A 24,910-nucleotide genomic window follows, 5' to 3' on the forward strand; every position below is an offset into this window, starting at 1 on the left:
CCACTCCTTCCCTACCACAGTGACCTTACCCACTCCTTCCCTATCACAGTGACCTTACCCACTCCTTCTCTATCACAGTGATCTTACCCACTCCTTCCCTATCACAGTGACCTTACCCACTCCTTCCCTACCACAGTGACCTTACCCACTCCTTCCCTATCACAGTGACCTTACCCACTCCTTCCCTATCACAGTGACCTTACCCACTCCTTCCCTACCACAGTGACCTTACCCACTCCTTCCCTACCACAGTGACCTTACCCACTCCTTTTCTTCTCCTCTGTAGAAATTTAAAGTTTTAGCAAGTAGCTGAAGTTAGCACCTATCCACTAGAGATTTTAATGTTCAGGATTTGGGAGGCAGAGTGGGCTTTTTAACCATTTTTTAAATTGTATTTTTATTATCATTTAGTTTAAATTTTGATTTTTGTCTCTCCGCTGGTTTTTGGGGATTATCAAGTATCTCTTCATTATACATTTCTAGCTTAATCCTAACTAGGAACTTGGATAATTTCTTTTGTTTTGGGGGGAAGTTTGATGACCCAGGATATTTTACCAACTTATCAGTGATTATTATTAAGAGTGTGACATCCTTAATTCCTAATGGACTTTGTCAAAATGTTTCTATGAGACATATCTCTGACTTTCCCATGGTAATGTTACGGTCCACATTTTGGCTTTAACATTATTAACATCATGTTTTTAGAAATATTTCTTGGTTTTTCCTGTTATTTAAATTCTGAAAGGAATAAAATCCTCAAAGCTAGTAAATAAGTCATTGCTCTGTTATATTTAAGGATTCCATCTTTAGCACATTATCCTTATACAAGGATTCTAGGCCATACAAGTGGATACTGTTTTTAATCTCTCAGTTTACAGCAGAGACATTTGCAAAGGCTATAGCCCTCTAGTTTCCAAGACTTCCTTGCTTTTTATTTAAGTTCTCACTGGTATTCTCCTCAGTTTGATTGAGGCCATTAGATTTTTATTGATATTCATGGTTTATACCTTCTGCTCACTGTGTGGCCAAAGTCACAGTTCTTGCTATGCCCAGCCTACCCCTACGTGACAAATGATCTTGGCCTCACTCACTAACCATGAACACCCACATCATTTCTAAGGATAAAAACCTGTAGACTTAAGCTATGCTGATCTGGGGTGAGACTTCACATGAAGTTCCTGTCAAGCCCTGGGCTAAGGCTTCCATCATCTGAAGACTCATTTAGAACTGATATCCACATTTCTGTCCAGACGGACTTCTTCCTAGAGTATCTGCATGTCCTTGCTATGCACAGCACAATTCTCCACGACTGAGAAATAACAGGAGTGGGGAAGGGAGAAAAAAATACACCTAAGATTTAAACTGCAGGGTTGTGTATAACCTAATCTAAAAATAGATCACAGCAGGAGAACAGACCAGTAACCCTAAAACTAGGGACTTAGCATCAGGAAAACAGACAGGAGAATAAAGAATTTAAGGTTTTCTCATCTCCCTCTCCTTTCTGAAGGGTACCTTTCCTGGGCCGCAGAATTCTGGATTGGCAGTTATTTTCTTGTAGTACACTGTTTCCTGGCTTCCCTTGTCCCTCCTGGGAAACCAGTTTTTTGATTTATGCTTTCTTGAGGACAATGTATCCTTCTGTCTAGTACTACTGAGGAGTATCTTTTTGTCTTGAGAATTTTTGACATGTGTTTATATTTCTTCTATCTGAGGCTCTGAAATCTTGACTAGATTTGGTATCTCTCTCAGAGCTTCAGCTGCTTCCCCCATCAGGCATTCCTCTACCTGCTCCACTCCTCTCCCTGAGATTTCAGTGATGCGGATGCACATTAGCCTTAGTCATCATACCAAGTACAACTGTGCTTTTTAAAGACAATATGGCTTGTGTTATAAATTCTACATTGCATATTTTCTACTGACACCAAGTGGTTTAAAGATTCACCTTTTACTGTTTACCACTACACTGAAATGTAAAGTGTATTAAGTAAAATTAAGTAAAACTTAGTAGTTTTAGAAGTGTTGGGATCTTGTGAACTTTTCAACTGTTACTAAGTAACATCCCCAGTAGCTGCACTCCTAAGGAGACCCCTCTCTACTGTTACTTTTCTAGTCCGGCCACACTGCCTCTCTTCTTATTACCCTGCTTTCTGGTCAGTCGGTTTTTAAGGCTGAGCACCTGACACTGAAGTTGAAATACTTCCAAGACTGAGTCCCCAAGACATAATTACTGTTTATGTATCACAGATTCTTTAATGTAACCAGACTGATAAAATTCAGAGCTGGACATCAGACTCTACGAAGTTAGTGTTTAGTTCTTAAAGCAACTTCGCTCTGGATGGGTAGAGTAAAACGCACGTTCTTAGACCTACTGATTTAATGTGGAGGAGTGATGCACCTCTTGCAAAGATGCCTCCAAACAACTTCATGCATACTAACATTTGAAAACTACATGTTCAAAATTGGCATTTCTCAAAAACAAATTTTTTCACTTTATTAAGAACAAATGTATGACCCTCTAACAGACTTCTCAAAGTTTTCTTCATCCTTTGTGAACTTTTGATTCTTTGCTCTTTCATTTCCATAGTTTTCAAAAACCACACTTCAGTCCATCTTTTTAGAAAGACTAAGGATGTTTACAGGTCAATAGACTGCTTAGTAGATATAGCCCCACACTGAAGTCCATAGCGGCCAATGTGCTGCAAAGATACTGTTAATGTGCTTGAAAGGAAACAACAGATACACACATTTCCTTTAACAAGTGAGTTCTTGGGGAGAAGAGAGGGCAACAGGGTAAATATACGCACAACACATTACATATGAAATTGCCAAAAAATTTTTAAAGAAAAAAAAATTTTTTTGTTGTTTGTTTTGTTTTTAAATGAGGTTTTCTTCCAGTGTCATTTCATGGGTGTAGGCTGTTCTTCGACAGGTCAGAGCACTCAATTCTCCAAAAATGACAAAAGAAAAAAAAAAAGGACCTATATTATACAAACCAGAATAAATTATTCAATAGATATATACAGTCAGCTCATTTAGCTTGAAATTTTGTATTTTACAGGAGTAGTGTCCATTTTATTCCAAAAAATGTGCATTTCTCTAAATTATAATTGTAAAACATCAAAAGAAACTGAAAAAGATTACATTTTCATTTTTAAAAATATTTTATGTTCCAAAACCCACTTCAACTTTTAGTTTATTTTTAAAATTGTCTTAGAAAAAAGGCAGTGTATGCATTTTGTTCTCATGTCCTCAACTGTACAATAAAGAGGACATTAATTCTGTGTTAACCAGCTAATCACATGCACTGTTATATCCTTAGAATGGTGAGAATGTAGGTAAGTTCCTGTATCTGTGGTCAGCTATTAATAGAATCCAGTGCATAGGAGAAAGACTTTCTGGCTGCGGGAGCAATGTAGGTTAAGAAGGCTTGAGAATTCATAGAATTACCAATATAAGCTACTCAACAAAAACATATTTATACTCAGTTAACTCTCAAGCATACCTTTCTTGCTATTGGCTCTTGGCCTTCCATCAGCGTGTACCAGCTGACAAGTTTATTCCAGCCCTCAGTTGGCAACAGTATGTAATCCAACTCATCGATAAGGTGCTCCTTAAGTGATTGTGCATCACCATCTACAGACAGAAAAATAAACTTAGCACAGAGCAGGAAAGCACAGAACACATCTCTCAATACACAGCTACACACCATGACACAAATACTGAAACTCATGAACACAGTCTGAAGTATTTACAATAATGAACTCGGGAACAAAAAAACTCCAAGAAGGTTCAAATCAACATATTTCAATATAAACTGCTGCCTGGATATCTTTCCAAGGTTTTTCTTAGGTTCCTAAACTACTAAAACATTAATATTAGGTAAGATACCAACAAAAGAGGTTCCTCAAATATTTTGAGTGTCAGTGATCCAGTGGGAGCCATTCTCACGTTAGATAATTAAGTGTAGGGAACTCAAAGAGTAAGTCAATCACTTCTTTCTTTTTAGGACAGGGTCTCATGATAAGGTCCAGGCTGCACAGAAATCTGTAATCCTCCTGCCTCAATCTCCCAAGAGTTAGTATAGATCTGCTACAAGCTGCTATCAAATTAATAACATGTTAAATGACTCCAATATATGTAAGCTTGGAAACTGTGATGAACGTTTTTTTAAGTTATTTTGCAAAGCATCGACATTATTCCAGCAGACACACAACCTGGCCTCAGCCTAAAGCTCACAGTGGTGGGTGCACAGAAGGAACGTTAGCTCTGGGGTGCTTTGAAATGTCTAAGCTAGATTCGGAACTTTTGTATAATCCGGGGCAGAAACCTAGGAATACTTTCCTGAGTCAGAACAATGTCACTGCCCCATTCTGGGACTCATTTATGAATTGGTCATTTGAGGTCCCAATGTACTGAAAGAGAACTAGTTCAAGGAGTTACAACTAACCTAAAGGTAATTTTCTTGCCCCGAGTTGATTTTAATCATCAAAGGAAGGAACATTGTTTTCTGTGGCATTTATGACAAGAATATACTACTACTACAGAAAAAAAGCTCAAGAGAGTAATAGAATATTATTCTTTTAGAATTCATCTGTGGATTTCTGAAGTTTGAGAAAGCTATGTTTTATTAATATAGAAACAAAAGTTGGCAATGTCTGAATTTACATGATCCTTAATAGTAGAAGTAAAACGAGTACTAGTTAAAATTTTTTACATTTATTTTGTATACATGGTACATACACACGTGTGTCATGGTACACATATGAAGGGTGGTCACAGGACAACCTGTGGGAGTCGGTTCTCTCCTTTAAGCACATGAGTCCTAACGGCTGAATTCTCCTCAGTCCCGGTGATTAGTGCCTATGCCATCTAAGGTGTTTTACCAGCTCTGAGCATGAATTTAACACAGCCTCTTTAACTGTGATTGTAATTTTTAAATTGTCAGCAAATACAATTTGGGATTCATTGTCAGAAACTCCGTGGATGAAAATGACATATGCTAAGTAAGCAAGCCGTACTATGAGACATTGTACAGCAGGTAACTATGCCAGACACACTATTGTGAATTCTCTAAACAGCCTTGCATGATGGGTGTCTTTACTGTAAAATTATATCCAGAGATGCTGAGTAACATGCTTAGGGTAATCATACACAAATCAAGAGCAATGGATGGAGCATTATAGTCTAGAAAACTTTGCTATTAGCTGGGTATGGTGGTGGTGCACACCTTTAATCCCAGCACTTGGAAGGCGGAAACGAAGGTCATCAGCTACATACAATATTCTGTTCAAAGGCCAACCTGAGCTTGAAAGGAAGAAAAAAGAGGAGGGGTAAAATTCTTGTTATTTTATGCTACATTTATTTTTTCAGAGTAACATCAAGAATTAGGTAGTTCCATTTTCATTAGCAAACAGACCAAGATATGATAAGTTATTCAAGCTTCAATAAACAAAAATTTGCAGAGACTAAATTCAAACGTAAATGTATATATTCCATGTGCTCTGCCATATAGTACAATATAACCTGAAGAAAACTTTGCAAGAATTTAAAAATCAAGACTTATGTGTTATTTCCTACTGTTTAGGCAAACAGTCTGACTATGTGACAGAATTCACATAATAATATACTGAGTAAACAGAAAAAAATAACCACTTTCCTGTGTGTGTGTGTGTGTGTGTGTGTGTGTGTGTGTATGTATGTAAAGAGAAGGGATTACTACCGTTTGATTAATCACTTCTGTATCTAGTGAGATGTAACTGTTGAAAATAAACTGTATTTGCTTAAATTACACAATTGGTAATTTTTTTAACAGAGGAGAAAATGTATTAGGCTATACTTGCAGAGATTCCAGTGGCTGTAATGAGCTAAGAGCTAGAGCCACACCCTTTTACAGACAGAACACACTGTCATCACAAATCTAAGTCTGGGTTGTACATACTTATGAAGACAGGCCTACTGTCCCTTGCATGATGAACCAGAATGGAGGTTCACTTTTCACTTTATAGTCCTGTATACTGACCTATCACTTGTCAAGCATGGGCTAGATGATATTAATGAGCTCAGTCAGGCCTTTCAAACATGGCTCCATAGTCAAGAGAGCACCTCTGGTCTGAATGTGCAAATGAATTTTGTTCTCAAGGATAGGTTGTAGCATAACCAGGAAATCCCACTTGCTGGTTCTTCCGTATTGTGTTAAGACAGATAATTTCCTAGGGTATGATCCTCCTTGTCCAATACAAACTTAACAGTGTCTATGTGTTCCAACTGCTAGGACCGTTTCAAGACTATCTTATTCTTCTATTAGTTTTCTACATCTCAAATCCTGGTATTATTCTCTATAGCTCCTGTTCTTTTTTATTGCACAAGCTTCCAGGGTCTTCACATAGTGCAGGTGCAAAGGAAGCTGTGTCTCATGCCACAAGTATATGGGCAAATCAGAGATAAGGTCTGTCCTAGCTACACAAACGTGAAATGATAACTCATCTATCACTCCAAAAGGTCTCCAAGGCTCTGTAATGTCTCCGCCTGTCAGGATTCTATTGTTATGGTAATCATTATCTATGGTTTACAATGGACTAATTTGTATTTCCTAGAATTTTATGAAAATATTATCAGTCTTTTGTTATTGTAAACAAATCTACATCACCTATAAATGTACATAAAACAATATATTCTCTTTTTCTTTGGCTTCATTTATACTATTATTTTTTGAGATCTATAGATATTTTAATCTATCAGCAATTTATTTGTTTTTAAGTGCTAATAGTTTCATTATACGAACATACTATCATTTGCTTATCCATTCAAATATCAACAGGTATTTGGGTTGCTGGCACATTTTTCTGTTATGGATAACACTATGTGACCACTCATGTGGAACTTTTCTTATGGGTAAATGTTTTAATTCTTCATAGTCTCTTAGGTAAGTACCTCCTCACATACTATGACTGGGTACCGTGGTTAACAAATGTTTAACTTTAAACCTGTTTGTTGTCCATCCTACTCAGCAAGTGTCAAGAGTGATTCTCTTAAGTTTTAATTAAATTATACATGTGTAGTGTGGTATGTATGTACATATGTATGTATGTGTGTGTGTCTATATCATGAGGCATCCAATACCCCCTGAATTAAGTAAAGTTGGAGGCAGCTGTTCTTTGGCATGGTAGCATGCGGATGCATAAATTATATGGGTATATTCATGTGTGTGCAGTTACATGTGCACCTATATAGAGGGAAGGCTTGACTGGGTGTTGTTACTCGTTTAAGACAGGTGTTACAATAGTCTTAATACTTAGCAGAGTAGACTGGCAGGCCAGCCCCCCAGGTCTCCTGGTCCACAGCACAGAGATGGTGTGTGTGCACTAGCATGTCCGGCTGTTTACACAAGGCTCAGACTCAAGCCCTCATCCTCATGCACTAACAACTGACTACTCTGCTACTTGACCAGCCCCTCTTCTGGAAAAGTAATGATAAAGATTTGTTCAAGTTTCTTGTCTATTTTTTCCACTGGACTTAATGTTTTCTTAAAAGCAAGTTTTATTCTTTCATGGTAAGAGAATATACTTTGATGCAAATGCTTCTAACTTTACAAAGACAGGTATTATGACAGAGAATGCAGAACACTTAGTTAAATGCTCTTCAGATATACCCATTAGTGGGGCTAGAGATTCTCAGAATCTTTCAGAGCCTTTCTATGGATGTATCTTTTCTGTCCTTTGCATGGACATCACCAATTACAAGGGCTCATTTATTTCTTATTTGTTAAATTTTGTCCAGGATCCAATCATCTCTTACTCTAATGTTCAATTTACAAAGCACAGGTCAGGGGCATACTCTACTCTTCTTGCTCCTTCTGTAGAAAACTTCCTGGTCTGAGCATTCCTTCATTTTGCAGAGCTGTGCTAGGTGCAGCGAGCCACTGCCTCTTATTTTTAGCTTTCCCTATCAAAATTAAACTGCCACAGTAGCACCTGAGTGTGACACAACAGAAACCAGTCTTCAGGTAAGCACACGGAACCAGGCTTAGTCTATTCCTTTACTGTGTGGAACAACCATCCAGTTCTGCAACAACTAATACACAGGGCTGTGGTAACTAAAGCAGGTGTCTTCCTCATTGTTCTTTGTTCTTTACTTCTAGGCATCCAAACCACACCAATATGTCTACATAAGGAGCTCGGACAGAAACCAGTTCTGCGACTGTCACTGGCAAGCCAAGATGCTGGAATGTGCCTTGTTTCTTACTGTCCGCCCTGACAGAAAAGCCTCAGTGTCACAGAGTGTTCTATTACAGCAGCCATGTACTACTGTCCTGTGTGAACAGCTCTGACATCAGAACTAGCCTGGTCCATTCAGTGCTCCACGTGTGGCAAAACACCAAGAACTCGGCCACGAATGGAGCTTAGAGGCAAACCAAACTCAAACCTAGGAAGTTAAATACACATTTTTTATTGTCTTTCTCTTAAATGGAGATACCTCACGGTTATATAATCCTTTTAAAAATAACTGTGAAATATATCGTTGTGTTACACATGGTGCAGGTGGATGTCCCAGTGTGGATCATGGATGGATGTTAGAACTTCAGTTACTCAGCTCTATGGTCTTGTCCCTCTGGCTCCACAGGCTCACAGTGTGAGTGATAGGACGGATGGCTTACTCTCTTTAAACATAAGGGCTGGAGGAGCTCTGGCAAATGAGAAGGGTTGAAGGAGGGCAGTGCAAAAACCAAGAATGTAAACATACATAGACCGGTAATCATTGACTCTGAAAATGTCCTATATCCATTAAGAAAAACAGCATGTACAATACCATTTCCCCAAACCAGAAAATAGTGCTTGATAATTTGCATGCTTTATTTTAACATTTCAATTCTAAATCATGATCACATCATAAATATGAAAGAGAAATGTGTCATATACATACTAAATAATTACAGAATGATCTGCAAATAAGTATCTTTTTCTCCCCCCCCCGACCTTTTTTGTGGGGGGAGGGGGGAAGAGTCTCATTATATATTCAAGGCAGACTTAAAATAGTGATTCTCCTGTCTTGGCCTCTTGCCCAAGGAATTCACATTTATTATTGCCTAGTTACATAGTGTTTTAAGGTAGGTGTGTGCTACCTACCATACCATACTTGCAATGAATTGCTAATTAGCAGCTTATCTACATTAACATTCTCCATTGTTATACCTGTAGACACTCATTTAACTTAACACATTTACAATTGACTGAAGAAAATAATACCTTTGAGAAGTCCAGAGTTATCGATGGGTCCAGGATAGACATTTTGATCTCCCATCTGGTATTTGTCCCAACTGTCAAAGCCAACATATTTTTTCCACTGTTTGAACCACCGACTATCCACTAGATACCTAAATGAGACAAGATGCTGGTTAATTAAAATACCTGCAAATACAAGAAGAGCAACAATCTGCTTCTGTTATTCTGTTTTGCATTAAAGAGAAGGTCTACATCAAGGGACTAAGAACAGAGTAATGTGTAGTACTCTGATGTGTAGTACTCAAGAGTAATGTGTGTTACTCTGCACTGCACTGCACTTAATACTTGGAGGAAAGACTTGATTTGTATAAAATATTTTCGTCATTCTCAAGTAGTTACTACTTGAGGTCATGTGTTGATGTAAGAATGGAAAGTGATCCCTGGGGAGCTGGAGAGATGGCTTAGCGGTTAAGAGCACTAACTGCTCTTCCAGAGGTCCTGAGTTCAAATCCCAGCAACCACATGGTGGCTCACAACCATGTTAGCAAGGGTTTTAAAAGTTGATTATGTTAATTGTAATATAATTGTAGAATTAACAGTTTATCACTCAATTTTTCAACACTACTACTTTGTACTGACTTGTCACGACAGTACTATACACTATACAATCTTCTGGACATTGTCATTTAGCCAGGTTCGACTGCAGGCCAAAGCAGCAGTAAAGGTTAATGAAATGCTTAAAGCTTGGTGTGCGATGCAACTCTGAGGGGATCACCATTCTCACAGTTTTGGGCTTACCACATACAGCACAGGAGAAAGAAAAACCCACAGTTATGTCTGAAAATAGCTAAAGCAAAGGCACCAACTGAACAAACCCTTCTAATTCTTAAAGAATATTCATGAACAGTCTCCCTCCCCAACAGTGGGTCTGAAGAAGTCTGCAGTGCCCCAACCCCACTGCAGTTATGCAACCCAGGCCCTCCTCATGCTGGAGAACTTTCTGAGGTAGCAATTCTTAGGACGATTCATTTCTAAAATTATACTGGGTTTAAAAATCACAGTACAATGTAATATTTTGATATTTTTCCCATGAAAATATGATCCTCCCCATCTTTTTTTAAAAAGCCAGTAAGTACACCCCAAAAAAGGAAATCAGTCAATAAATTTTAGATTTTTCTGTCGTTTCAATTTAGTTAAGATACTAAAGCATGTGACTTGCTTTCTCCTGAGATAAATGCCACCCTAAGAGACACTTGCCCTATTTCATTCATCTACACATTTATTATCACCCAATTATATAGTGTTTTAATTACCTTAATCAAGATAGCATATAAAACAGTTCCTTCAGCTCATTGTTATAGTTGCCTTAGCCATATGTATTGTCTTTTCAAAATAATTTTATCAGGGTCTACCAAAAAATAAGATTATGATTGGATTGCACTGAAACTAATAGAAAGATTGGGGGTAACCGTGACTTTGCCTTCTGATCCACAGGAATGGAATATTTTTCAATTAGGTTCCATTAATGTCTTTCAACAAATGTTAGGACTTTTCCCCATAAGAATCCAAGTTAATTTGTTGGAAGAAAACACTTCATTCATACAAAGTATTTCATTGTTAAATAAGTAGTTAATACTTAGGGTCAAGAAGGAAAAACAATCCCCTTTGCACTTTACAGAAACACCACATGTTAAAAATTCACAAAAACCCCTTGTCTATCGAGCAAAACCTGAGAAAACCATAAATCTGTATCTTACTTGTGAGCCAGGTGCGGTGGCCATGTGCACTCCCAGCACCCAGGAGACTCAGCAGGAGAAAGCAAGTCTGAGGCCAGCTTGGATATCCAAGCCAGCAACACACGTGCATGCTATCTCAAAACCAAACCAAACCAAAGTTACTTTCTGGCAATTGTATTTTATAGTTCTTGATAGTTTTGTTATTTTTAACTGATACATGGAAACCCTTGTTTATGGAGTACCCTGTGATCTATTATCCATGGACACAGTGCAATGCTTACATCAGCATGAACAGGATTTGTTCAAGTATTTATAAAGTGCTTTCTTTTAGCTTTTTGAAATATGCATTATATCATTAGTAATCTCAGCACCAACTTAGTCCAAGCAATGTAGTGTCCACAGACTGAACTCTCCCTAGCCTCCTAACTGCTATGAGTAACTTCTGGATCCACACTTGAGTGATTTGCGGTTTCTTACAGCTGCTTTATTTTACTTGGTCCCATGTAACCCTGCTGCTGGTTACAGGGTTTATCCCTTCTTATGGGAAGAGCAGTACTCCACCGCGTATCTGCACCATGCTTTCTTTACCTAGTCATTGGCTGGCTATGGGACAGAGGCTGTTTACAAGAAACATATTTTTCTAAAGTGAACAATCTCAAATCCACCTGAGTCTGAGTCTATTTTGTTGGAAATGCCCTTGAGATTTTCCTTTCCTCTCAACCATACAGCTCAGTCTAACCTGGAATTCAGGGATCCTCCTGCATCAGCCTCAGGAGTGGTGGGAGTAGTATATATGCCAGCACCATTAGGCTCTTCTTGATTTGTTGAGTATAGTAAGTACACTTAATGTTGTTGTTGTTGTTGTAAATAGTTTTCTAATTCAATTTCCACTTCTTGTCTAAGCACTGACCAGGACTGCTACATTAGGCTAGAAGAAAAACTTTTTTATTTTGGAGACACGGTCATCTTGCAAGTCTGGTGCACTTGCAACTAAATACAGAGAGCAGGCTGGCTTAGTAGTTCTAGAGACCTACCCGCCTGCTCGCCTGCCTGCCTGCCTGCCTCTGCCTCTCATGTGCTACCACATCCAGCCAAAACCTTTTTCTTAAAATAGGACTATCTAAACTTTTACCATTTGATAAAGTAATTTGCTATTGTGCTAGACAAACCACTCCTATTTAACGTGTTTTTATACTATCATGATTAAGTATTGTGTAAAAATTTTCTGCATTTAGCATAATTCATTCTTTTACTAAAATTACTGTAACTTTTCATTTCTTTATTTCTAAGAAACTACTTTAGTGAGGATGGGGATGGTCAGTCCCTAGGCATCTGATAGCACTTATATCACTGTTGGGGAGGCTACATTTGTTTTGATGCCTAGTTAATTTTCTTAAATAATTTTGGCTTTTACCTTCAAAATGGAGACACAAATTCCCCAACTGGTTGTCTTAAATACCTATAGCATCAAAAAGCAGAAATGTGGGGCTGGTGAGATGGTTCAGCAGGAAAGAGAACCGATTGCTCTTCTGAAGGTCCTGAGTTCAAATCCCAGTAACCACATGGTGGCTCACAACTATCCGTAATGAGATCTGACGCCCTCTTCTGTTGCTTCAGAAGACAGCTACAGTGTACTTCTTTATAATAACAAATAAATCTTTGGGCTGGAGCAAGCAGGAACTGAGACTGAGGAAGCAGGATAGACTGGAAGGAGCAGGGGTTGACTGGAGCGAGCAGAGGTCCTAAAAAGTCAATTCCCAACAACCAGATGAAGGGTCACAACTATCTGTACAACTACAGTGTATACTCATATATATAAAATAAATTGGTAAATCTTTTTAAAAAAGCAGAAATGTGAACTTGAAATGCCATTAATATAACTTAAAATGTCTTACATTAAAAATTTACTATGTGTTACTGCCATCTTCCTGGTACTTACTGGAGAATCCACTCTGTACCAATTCACAGTAACACACAAGCTATAATACTTCTCAGTTCCACCTATAAACAAAATCTCATCTTTCACAATAAAAGTTCCTATTTATTGTGGCATTTGCATATTTCTTAGCCACTTAACATTAAAACTGTCTTATAACTTTATAAGGCTTTTAAAACAATACCACTGACCAATAGATGTGTCTGTACCCTAAGTCCAATACTATGAATGTTCTGTGTTTGAGTGTTGTATCCTAAACCCAAGTCTACATGTGTCTAGTAATTTTAAAGATTTTTATTATTTAATGTATATGGGTACTCTGGATGCATTTATGTCTGTGTGATATATGCATGCAGTGCCTAAGGAGCGTGATGGCTCCACTGGATCTGGAGGTCTTATCGGATAGTTGTGAGTTGCCATGTGGTTCTTGAGAATCAAACCTGGGTCCACTGGAGGAGCAGCTCTTAACCACTGCATCACTTCTCCAGCCCCAGCCCTGTGATCTTTTGCATAACAAGGTGGTTTATAAATCAGAAGTGTGTTACAGCAGAGCTGGCATAAAAGTTATAGTTGGATTGGAATATATGTGAGAGGCTGGGAAGACAGAGACAGGCACTTCAGAATGGTAGCCGACTGAGCAAGTGGGAGGCATGAGAATTAGGGAAACAGTAAGAAGAGGCGCAGTACACGGTGCTTACATTTCTTCTGACAACTCTGTCTGATGTTCATGAGGACAGTAGACTGCTTCTCTCTGTACTTTGCAGAAAAGCTAGAAGTGTGACATCTGCCCCAACTTCATGCTTCCTGTTAGTGGTCAGTGTAACTCTTTAAATGCCAGGCCAACTATCTGGCTGCTGAGCTTTGGTTCTAACACACTCCTGTCTCAGTGGAGGTTTTCCCAGCAGACAGCTTCTTCTCTTATTTCTCCCCCTTCTGTTTAACAGCCAGCATACCGAAGGTTCCCTTCCCAACTCAATCACTTCCCGCCTCATTCTCACTTTTCTGACAGGGCTTTACCATCAACCTTCAGTTTCCACAGTTTCCTCTTTCACTCCAACCTAGTAGGAAGGCTGGTCTTCCTATGCCAACACCAGCTGCATACAGAGTCAACAGACAACCAAAGGCTGTTACAATTTGACAAACCTGCCCACCCTGTAAAACTTGTCATGCTGACTTTGCGGGGCTGGGGGGCGGAGGGAGACGAATGCTGGTTTTTAGCCTGTTTCCACCAGAGTGCTCGTGTCAGAAAGAGCTGCTCTGTGCACCCCATCACTGCAGGCCCTCCTGGGATTCTGCTCAGCAGGGCTGCTCTCAGTGCTTGTTATTTCCAGTTAATAGGCAGACTTCCATAGAAACTTCAATCCCAATCTTCTTCACCTCTATCTTTACTAACTTTTATTATCATTCAAATAAAATTATTTTCCCAGTGATTTAGTTTCTTGAGCTACAAGCCTAGCTGCATACTATGTAACAGTAGCCAGCACGTCCAGGACAACTGTAACCACTTGTAGCTCTCCTCTTTACTGTCTAAAGCTCCATATCTGTGGCCTCCCCACTCCCTCACTTTTACTGGTACAAATTACTGTAAAGGCTGCTTGATTTCTCTCACTGCTTCTCATTTTTCATACTTAAATCTGTTCTCCATTCTGCAGTTAGACTACTAAAGTTTTTCCCTTTGTCCTGAGGGTTGGGTGTGGTGGGAATGACTGAGCACATACAGAAGGCAGAAAGCACCTGTGAGAGCTGCTTCTCTCCTTCCATCATGAGGGACCCAGGAATAAACTCAGGTTGTCAACTATGTGGTAGGCACCCTTACTTGTTTAGCCACCTAACTGGACCCATTGCAAGATTTTAAAAAGAAAAATACCACTAGCAGGGAGTCTTCTAGTGCTTTAGTAAAGCAAAGACAACTGTAAAGTGGTTCTCGGGTAACCAGTGGCCTGGTTCACTGCCTCTTCATCCCTCAGACTGCAGGCATTTCTAACCTATTTTCTGCTCTGCACCTTAACTCCACCACTTAGAAAGAACTAATTTGTATGACCCATTTTTAAACCTAAGCTAACACAAATAAGGAATCCAAGAAGGAGGCCAAGTATGACTGTTCTTAAATTGTTCATCCAGAAAGTAAATACACACTCACTGATACCTCAAAATGGAGAAGCCACAATTAAATGACCCCACAACTCTACTTGACATGTGAGTTAGGATGAGCACATGGGAAGCAAGAAAAACAATGTAAGTAAATGCTTGACTTTTACTGTATCAATTCTCTGATCTATCTCTCTAACTTCTCTTTCTACTGGAAGAAGAAGGAAAGACAGAGGACAGTAAGGAGGGAAGGGAAGGGATGAACAAAGGAAACATGCCAGGACATGTTAGGACAGCCTCTAAACAAAAATTCTGAGAACCAGCCTCTCTTTAAAAACAACTTCATTTGCAGGCACACATTATAGTCCAGATACTAGTAATCATCCATGCACATACTACCGGATCATGTGAACAAAAAATCACCACGCACAGCCCTTTCTGGACCCCTCTCTCTGCACACTCTTACCCTGAATTTAACACTTATTATTCCATAAATGTTTAGTTTTTAAGTACATAACTATATTTTCAATACGAATATACAATCTATTGAATGTTTTCAAAGTTCAAGTGTGAGTAACTGCTTTTCCACTAGAGGAATTAATGTGGGTTAAGCACCCATGTAAGATGCCACACAATTTCCAGTTGCTGAAGTGTAATAGTGTTGTTCTACCTTATCAGATAGAAACAATGAAAACCGTTTGTTGATGTTGTTGCTGCCTTGATAGTCAGCAGACCTATCTTCCTTTTCTTTTAAATTTTATCACATCCACCTACCCACTCATCCATCTATCTACCTACCTACTATCCATCCATGCATCCATCCATCCACTTACCCACTCATCTATCTACCTACCTACTAACCATCAATCCATCCATGCATCCATCCATGTATCCTCACTGCTCCGTATATGAAAGTGCATACATGCATGCTGCAGTGTTCATGAGGTGGTAGAAGGACAACTGGAAGGAGCTAGTTCTCTCTTTCCACCATGTGGGTCCTGAGATGCAGATGTCACTAGGCTTGGCTGCACACTCCTCTACCTGCTCAGGCACCTTCAAGGCCCTTATATAGGTTACTCATACAGTAAGAAGTGCTTGTACCTTTAGGTCATATACAGTAAAAAGTCAGGAGAGAGATGTTTGGGTAAAAAGATGTACAACATTTACAGTGTGAATCCTGTCAGCTATCATTCAGCTATCATATACAACCTTAATTGTGTAAATACTGTCAATTATCGCTAAGAAATACAGGGGAGGAGATAATCTGTAACAAGGTTACTAATAATAATGTGTAGTGAAATACTGATATACTTAAAATATTATATAATTTCAACATGTCATACTGAAGCAGAACCAAAGCTGCTGAAACAAGGTTGTTGGAGGAGTCTGGGCTGGAGGGCGGTGACCGCTGATTATACGGAGTGTCTCTAGGGATAATGGAACCATTCTAAAGTACACTATAATATATACACTGCAATCCAGACAGCTGTCCATCTTTAGTGGGAATACTATGTAGAACATAAATTATATCAAAATAAAGCTGTTGTCATACACTGCCATGCCCAACTACACTCCATATTTAAATAAGATAATATATTGTTTTTAGTTTAAAAAAAAATAAAGCTGATGTAATGTTTTTACAAATCAAATCAAAGTGTGGAGGGATTACACATCTATATTGATTAAGATGGCCTACCAGTTACAGGTGCTTGCTGCCAAGCTTGATGCCCGAGCTTAGTCCCTGGGACCCAGAAGAGCAGACTCCAGCAAGTCATCCTGATCTCCACATCTGCACCCTGACTCATATGCCCACACTCACTTACACAATAAACATGTGTGATGAAATTTTTAGAAAAGAATCAGGAAGATGTATTTGAAGTAAATGTAACACAAAGTACAGTAACACAAGATAATACAGGAAGTAGTAAATAATTTACAGGAAAGGGCAAACCCCACATGCATCAAGTCAGAAGGTATAAGACATAGGCTGTGAAGACAAAACATTCTACAGGTCCCCAGTACAGGTAACAGATGAAATGGTGTTTAACTAGGATGACAAAGTTGGCACCTCTTGATTTCAATACTTTTTAATTATCTACTTTTAGAGAGTTAATCTGAGTGTGGCTCAAGTCACTCACAGAAAGATGGTATAGCCAGAGTCTTCTGGGGGATAGACTGCCTAAGTCAGATCCCTCTTCTCTCACTAATCCACCACAGGACTATGTATACTTAACTCTTCAGTTTCTTTACCTATAAAAATAACGCTACTTATTTCAGACATGTAAAAATACTGTTAATACACTAGTGATATTTTTGTAAACCACACCCACAGATTAATGTATCTTTTTAGAATCAGAAAGTTCAACATTAAATGTATTCAATATGAACATGACTTTTCTAAACCTATCAGTGATAAACCTCTTGACTTATCTGTTACTTTGTCAAGATGTAAAAGCAGAACTAATAGAAAAACAAACCCAAATTATCAAATAAATTATCTTTTACCAAAATAAAGGACCCTGTTCCTCTTTTCATGCAAGCAATTAATTTTATCTTGACTATCCCCAGGCTTTGAAATAACCATCTCTATAACTTAAAACAGTCTGGCCTTAAAAACCCTTTGGGTTGATTAGGACAGCCTTTAGGGATTATTTTTTTTACAAAGGGAGCTTCTTTTGTGGATACTTCTGCTAAACAACTTTCAGTAGTAGTGGAGAATTTACCCTGAACCTGAGCCTGTCACACAGTGGGTAGAGGGGCAGTCACTATTTCAGCTCTCTGGCTGGAGAAGCATCAGCAGCCCAACACCCCTTTCTGTTTGGAAAGCTAGGGAGAAGCCATGTAGGGTCTGAGGAGATAGTCACTTCTGGTAAAGACCTTCGTGGGCCTGAGGAGCTGTGTCCTCACCGCCAGAGCTGTACTGGAGGAGGCGGCAGACAGTAGAATCCCCAGAAGCATGGGCTAGCCAGCCTGGCCAGCACAGAGATGGACGACCCATGCTAAGGTAGAAGGTGAGGACCAGCTCCCATGGCTGTTCTCTGACCTTCATGTGCATCCATGGCATTCACACATCCGCATTCACTCTTTTTTTTTTTTGGTTTTTTTTTTCTGAGACAAGGTTTCTCTGTGTAGCCTTGGCTGTCCTGGAACTCACTCTGTAGACCAGGCTGGCCTCAAACTCAGAAATCCACCTGCCTCTGCCTCCCAAGTGCTGGGATTAAAGGCGTGTGCCACCACAACCCGGTCCGAATTCACTCTTGTGAACAAAAAACAAATCCATGTAAACCTTATTGATGAAGGAAGCCCATTACAAACAGTAATCAGATACACATTACAAATTCCTAAAGACGTTTCCTACCTTACTTCACAATCTGAATTTATTTCCAATTTATTTCCATTATTCTTGATGCCTTCCTTACTTACTGTAATGTGCACTAACACCGAGGCCAGTTAGATGCTAGTCTTATCTGAGGTTTGTTTAGTAGTGATTTTTGTCTGTTTGTTTGATCTAGATGATAAAATTTAAGGATATAGTCATCTCCCCACCTGGAGACTAGATAAGAAAGCCTAAATTAGAAACTTGAGGGGAATAACTAAGAAAGACTACAAATTAAATGATAACCCAGAGAATGAAAACAGAAAGGACGAGCTGGAATGACACTACTCAAGAAAAAAAAAAAAACAGAAGCCAAAATCCTAGCAATTGGAAACTTTCTGTGTGAGAACTAAGAAGAAAACAGAATAGCCATTGTCTGGATTACATTTAGTAGTAACAGCATCAAATTATTACTAGGGGGAAAATGATAGCACCTATGATTTTAGAATTAAAACTGTATATTTAAACAAACTGAGACATCCAACAGAGTTAAGGGCATGCGCTTTAAGGCACACATGTTGAGAACATTCAGAACAGTGGCTGGCACAGCCTAAGCAAGTCAATAAATGCTCATCTGCAGTGGCGTTACCACACGATCCACTCCTCTCATCCCTCACCTACAAACACATTTTAAGGATGGACTAAGATGCTTACATTCAGCCTGTATCAATTGTTTTTAAGAAGCCTCTTTTACTTGCCAGTCCATGTGCCCAACATTAGACTTAACCTTCCAATAATATAACTAAGATGGCAAATAATCAAGTGATTCTCAGGTGAGAAGTTCCACTTCACACTCACAGTGAAGCAGGCGTATGCAGTGATGAAGGCAGCACACTGACTCCCTGCAGCCATGGCCACCAGGCCTGCCACACCTTCAGGACACTCTTGATAAGGTAGCATGGTTATGCCTACACCTTCCATTCTCTTAAAATGTTTTTTAACTTTACAAGTTCATTAAAACAGTACTAAAATTTTTTCAGTTGGTAATTATGAATTATAAACTATATGTTTTAAAAATGTTAGGCTGTTCATAAGAACTTCATGTGTAGTGGCAATAAACAAATGCTTTTAAAATACAGACAGAATACTAAAACAAAATACTTGACAAGACCTCACCACCATGTTTGTTGTGCTATTTCTGCAAAATAGGGAGAGTAGGCCTTATCACCTGTAATATAAATTTATGATTACTGATAATTAAAATTCAAAAGCCTGTTATCAGTAATGATTATGGATAGTTTGGTCTCAAGAGCTTTCAAACAAAATGACAACTGTCCTATATATTCAGTTATTTGCCTATCAATCTTTAACTATTATTTAATTTCCAGAAGTAAGATGCTAAGATATTCTACATACTCCATCACATCTAAATGAAAAGCCACAAGAGACAAGTGTGGGATAAAAACACTGGAATTCTGTTGCTAAATATAAAATGGGCTTTCTTTAGAGAGGAAAGGAAGTATTTTTCTCCTTAAAGTAGAACTATTTTAGATAAATCTTTAAAAATAAGAGGCAGCTTAGAACAGTGACTTAAGGGCATGGACCTAAACTCCAAACTAGCTATACTCAAATCCCAACTGCTGAAGCTCTGGGTCTAGGCTTCCGGCTCTGTCAAATGTGAATAAGAGCAGCAGTTCCCTGCATTTTAGCAATGAGTACTTCAGTCAACATATACTTGCAACAGCTCCTGGGTACTTAAATGTTTTGAAACATAAATCTACAAGCTACAGGCTTCACAAACTAATATTTTCTTAATACACAAGCAAGAACAGTAACTGTCACAAAAACCACTTTGTAAAAAAAATCATTTAATACTTTGAATGTACTAATGAGGAAACTGCATAATTTGGGGGAAACGAGAAGCCCAACAGCCATGAAATAAATTAAATAACTGGATACCTCTAGATCGTGGCCCCACAGGCCTCACTAGCCCTTGATTTACTAGCAAGCTTATAGTCAGGAGTTAAAGAAGTAAACTTCTCTACTATTTTAAGCATCTAAAATTAGAAAACTATACTTTAATGTGACTACTTTCTATTTTAGTTTTTGCTAATATGCCAATATTCAAAAGGTTTGCTTTCTATTTTCATTTCCTGTGATAACATATATGCCCTACCTGGTGGCAAACACATAACTTCTTTTGTAAGTATGTACTTTGGAATTTATGTCAATGGCATCTTTAGTAACGGAGCACATTTCTTTTAGTGTCTGTCAGATTATCTTGTTAGAGTCAAAGTTCCATAAACCTAAACAATCAACTAAAGCCTCAAAGGTTCCTAGGGAAGACAGAAGGAATGGAGGAAATCTCCAAATACTGAAATCAATGTCTCCTGTCCAAACATCAATGATCAGATTCTTTGGAAATATACAAACAAAAATCTAGACATGCTACATAACTAGCCACCAAAGTAAGGCTATTCTCCAAAGCTACCTTAAATGTACTAGACTTACTAGGGGCTGTGTAACTGCAACAAACAACACAGCTATTCTGGTTAACAACAAATTATTATTAAACATAACACAAAAATGACTGAAAATGATTAGCAGACATAATTTAGTAAAACTTGAAGGAATTATTTTGATGATGATGTACACATCTATTCATAACAGATCTATTTTGAAAACCATCTCAAAAAGGAACATTTTACATCCCACAACTTTCCCTGTACGGCATTCAACTACCATTCCTTGGGTTTCTAAAGATCGTACAAGTAATTAAACACATTGCTTTCAATCTTATCAGGAAACCCATCACCATGTGTATCCTAAAGGTGTCTTTAATTCATCCTAAGCTAAACTTGAGTTTCTCAATTCTTTTTGTGAATTTTCTAAATTCTAATTTAACTTTGTTTATGGTTTCCTCACACTGTCTTGTCAGAATAGAAGCAGACAAACAATTAGCATTGTGAGACTACCGATTGCTATCTCACTTTTTACAGGTATAACTCTTGTATCAGTGTTTATGTACTTCTTACCAAAAATCCAGTACCACTTATACAGAATGTTTCTCTTTATCTCAGTACAAATTGTGTACTCAATTTGTAGTAAAAAAAATCACCACCCATAAACAAATAAATAGAAATGGGTATTCATGAAGACCCAAGTCTTTTATTTGCCTAGACAATTGAGTTAGTTTGCAAAATGTTCAAGAGCTAATTTGGTGAAATTTAACACACCTGATTATAATTTCAAAAATCTGTACAAAGATTTCCAGATTATGCTAAGCCTATCTCTGTTTTTCTTAGTAGCAGAATAAGCATGAAGAACTGTATTAAAAGGTAGCATCATTAGGAAGGTTGAGAACCACTGATTTACACAAAAGAGAAACTTAACAGGGAGGTAAAACTTGCACATTTAGCTACTGCCTTAAAACCGGACTTCAGTTTCTTTCTTGAAATTAAGGCATTGTAATAACTCAAATATAGACTTAACTTCTACATTTTAACGTGGTTTACGGTAACTATCAAGAAAAATATATTCGCTTAAAAATAACCAACTTTAAAAGTAGTTTAATATCCACAATACACATATTTCTTAAGTCATACATCACCATGAACACCAATTATATGTGGTATTACTCAACACAAAAACTTTTGTTGAGAAAAATATCCACATTTTAAAAAGATTTCTATTTTATTTGTATGAGGCAATAAATGAGTGAATTAGTTTTTAAAAAATGTTCTTCAATATACCAGAGAGAACAAGCTTGAATTTATCTCTTAAGATCGCACAGGCCAAGGAAAGCAAAGGTGTTCTAGGGAATGCCCAATTTCGCCTCAGCAATAAACTCCGTAAGAAGAAAAAAGTAGAATATAAGCAATAAGGAATTAAGCCACTGCAACACTGTAATGCAACAAGTGTATTTTACAACATCAAGGGTCTTAATTACACAAAGTGTATGCGGCCTTACAAACTAAGGATCGAAGTACTTAAATTCAAGTCTCCCAGGTATCACCTATTAGCTAACTTGAAAATGATTCCAAACCCACAGCACTTGTCTGGAATTAATGGCAGAAATAAAAAGATCACTAAAACTTAGTATTTCATGAGTACCAGATATTTCAGAATATTTAACTGAGTTAATAGAGAACAAACACAATGAAATTGTTACTGCTCGTTGGACAGATGGAGATGCAGAGGTTCAATGGCTTGCATGAATTTGCTTCCAAGTCACACTACTAAGTATGAGGTGGGCCTGTGAATAAATCAGGTCTAAGTCTCTTTCCACCGAGCCACACTGGAGTGCCTAACAAGCACTTGAGAACTGTGAATAAATCAGGACTAAGTCTCTTTCCACTAGCCACTCTGAAGTACCTAACAGGCACTTGAAAAGCTATAAACCACTAGGTACAGAGACATAAGGCAGGAAAAGTAACTTTAAAAAAAAAAAACACACAGGCACACTGCCCTTCCCTAAAACAGTACTTTCTCTTTATTTAAATAATTTTTTAAGTCAACTGCTTTGGCTGACAAGTGTTAAATTTTCTACCTGCTTCCTCTAGTATTTAGGTAAGTCTCCCCCCACCTTTTTTTTGGTATTTTACAAGTTTGAATATTAGCAAGCTTGTAAGCTTCAAGCGGACTTATCTACTTTTTGCAAGGCCTACGTTATCCTTCAAACCAGAGGGAAGGGCTGCACTTCTAAACAGAACCGCTGCCGGCTCCTATCGAGCCAGGAGCAGAGCACAGGACCACGTGGTGTCTCTCAAATAACCCAAGGTCCCTACACCGCTCCCTCCTTTTGACAAGGAAGTGGAAATTAGGGGTTTCCTTCTCAGCGGAGCCCTGACACAGACCACCTGTGTGGTCCCCGCCGCAAACATCCTGAAGCCCGGGTCCCGGAAGACTACAAGGAGCAGAATAATGGGGAACTTGGGTGCGGACGACGCCGGCGAAGGAGTGACTGGAGAAGCGCGGCGAGGCGAGCGAGGAGGAGCGGCGGGACCGGGATCTGTCAAAAACAGCGGCAGGCAGGCTCTCGCCGAGCCACTGCACCGGAGCTCCGCCAAGGCCCGAAGTGGGAGCGGCACTGCCGGAGGGAGGAGGACCGGGAGCCCCGCGAGCCCTGGCCGCCGCTTCCGCGCAGCTCCGGGCGCGCACCGCCCACCGCGAGCCCCGGCCCTCTGCGCCGGTCCAACCTTTGCCCCCAAAATCTGCTGCCCCGGCGGCCGCCGCTGGACCTGTCCGCACCTGTCACCAGCCGGCGACACCAGCCCGTCGCTCCCGCCCAGCTCTCCGCCAGCCTCGGGCCCCCGCGGGCTCCGCGACCCCGTTCCCTACCAGGTGTCCCCTTTCCGGAGCGAGGTTTTGAGCAGCGTCGCGATGTCAGAACGCTGGGTGTCCAGGTCCGCCGCTCCGCCTTCCGCCATCTTCTTCCACTAGCGGTAGCGGAGGCGGCAGCGACGGCGGCGGCGGCACGCCCCGGAGCATTGTGGGAATGGCGTCCGCGGCCCCGCCCCGCCGGCAGGTCCGTACCAAATGGGACGCGAGGGCGGGGGGCGGGGGGCGTGGCTCGGCGGGGAGCGCGGTGTGTGCGCGCCTGCGCTCTGCTGCCCCCTCGGGTCCCCGCGCGCCCCGCGGCGCGGCGTGGTCGCCGCCGCCCCAGACCTCTGAGTTTGCACCGTTCTCGCCGGGCGCGGCGCTTTCTCTCCCTGCCATTGCCCTGGCCGGACTCTCCTTGCCATCCTGGCCCCTCTCTTGCCGCAGCCACTGCCAAATACATTTTTTGCGGATTCACTCCTGCTGGAGGGCGGGGCCGGCTGGGACATGGCCGAAAGCGCGCAGTTCCGTGACTTGGGGCTTTTCCTTTCCTGCAGCAGAGCCCAAGCCCACTGAATATTGGCACAAAGAGGACTCTGAAACCAGAGGTTTGGGCGCAATGCCCTTCCTAGGTTCCTCCCAGCTCTCCCATGCTTGCTGTCTGTAGGGACCTCTCCTACCTTTCATAAGCTCTTTGTGACGCCTCCTAGCGCGCGCGGACACACACACACACACACACACACACACACGTAGCTGCAGTGCAAAACATGTCCCAGTTTCTAGGTGAACAGGCAGTTAAAGCTATTGAATCAGGCCAGGTACTAAAGGGTTAGGAACGTGGGAGAACCCTCAATCAGTATCAAATTAGCATTCTCCTAGATTAATTTTCAATGTGTATATGCCTGAAGTTAGACTTCAGCTGCATTTTAAGGCAACAATTACAAACGGGGAAATTGAGCCTCTTAAAAATCAAATGCCAAGGTCACACGGCAACTGGAAATGCAAGGTTATCTCCCAGTTTTCAAATCCTGAGGACTCAGTATCTCCATGAAAGACTGAATTAAGATATAAACTCCGTAAGAGCTGGAACTAAGTTCTTTTTATAATTGTGTGTGTGTGTGTGTGTGTGTGCGTGCTGCAGTTTAATTTCTAGACTTGTGTCTAGTACCATTCTATACCATTTGAGACAAATGTTGCAAAATTAACAGGCAAAACTGCTGTTTCTAGGAATGAAGACAGTCACCCCAGTAGGTGACAAGTTAAAAGATGGGCAATGGTCTCTCCGATTTTTAATGCC

At 39.8% G+C, this 24,910-nt stretch overlaps 1 protein-coding gene across 6 annotated transcripts in view; it reads right to left on the reverse strand.

Moving 5' to 3' along the window:
• Positions 1–23,816, reverse strand: part of Usp15 (ubiquitin specific peptidase 15) — a 95,304-nt gene extending 71,488 nt beyond the window's left edge. For 2 of the 6 annotated variants that reach the window (XM_031349965.1, XM_031349964.1), the window contains exons 1-3: positions 23,635–23,816; positions 9,243–9,370; positions 3,503–3,633 (exon numbers count right to left, since the gene is read on the reverse strand). In XM_031349965.1, the coding sequence (XP_031205825.1) occupies positions 3,503–3,633; positions 9,243–9,370; positions 23,635–23,723 (348 nt within the window). In that variant the 5' untranslated portion in view covers positions 23,724–23,816. The remainder of the gene's footprint in view (positions 1–3,502; positions 3,634–9,242; positions 9,371–23,634) is intronic. The other 4 variants (XM_031349974.1, XM_031349973.1, XR_004112887.1 and 1 more) reach the window with 3 other exon arrangements.
• Positions 23,817–24,910: the final 1,094 nt, after the last annotated feature.

Source organism: Mastomys coucha, unplaced genomic scaffold (assembly GCF_008632895.1).
Source record: "Mastomys coucha isolate ucsf_1 unplaced genomic scaffold, UCSF_Mcou_1 pScaffold4, whole genome shotgun sequence".
Classification (NCBI taxonomy): domain Eukaryota; kingdom Metazoa; phylum Chordata; class Mammalia; order Rodentia; family Muridae; genus Mastomys; species Mastomys coucha.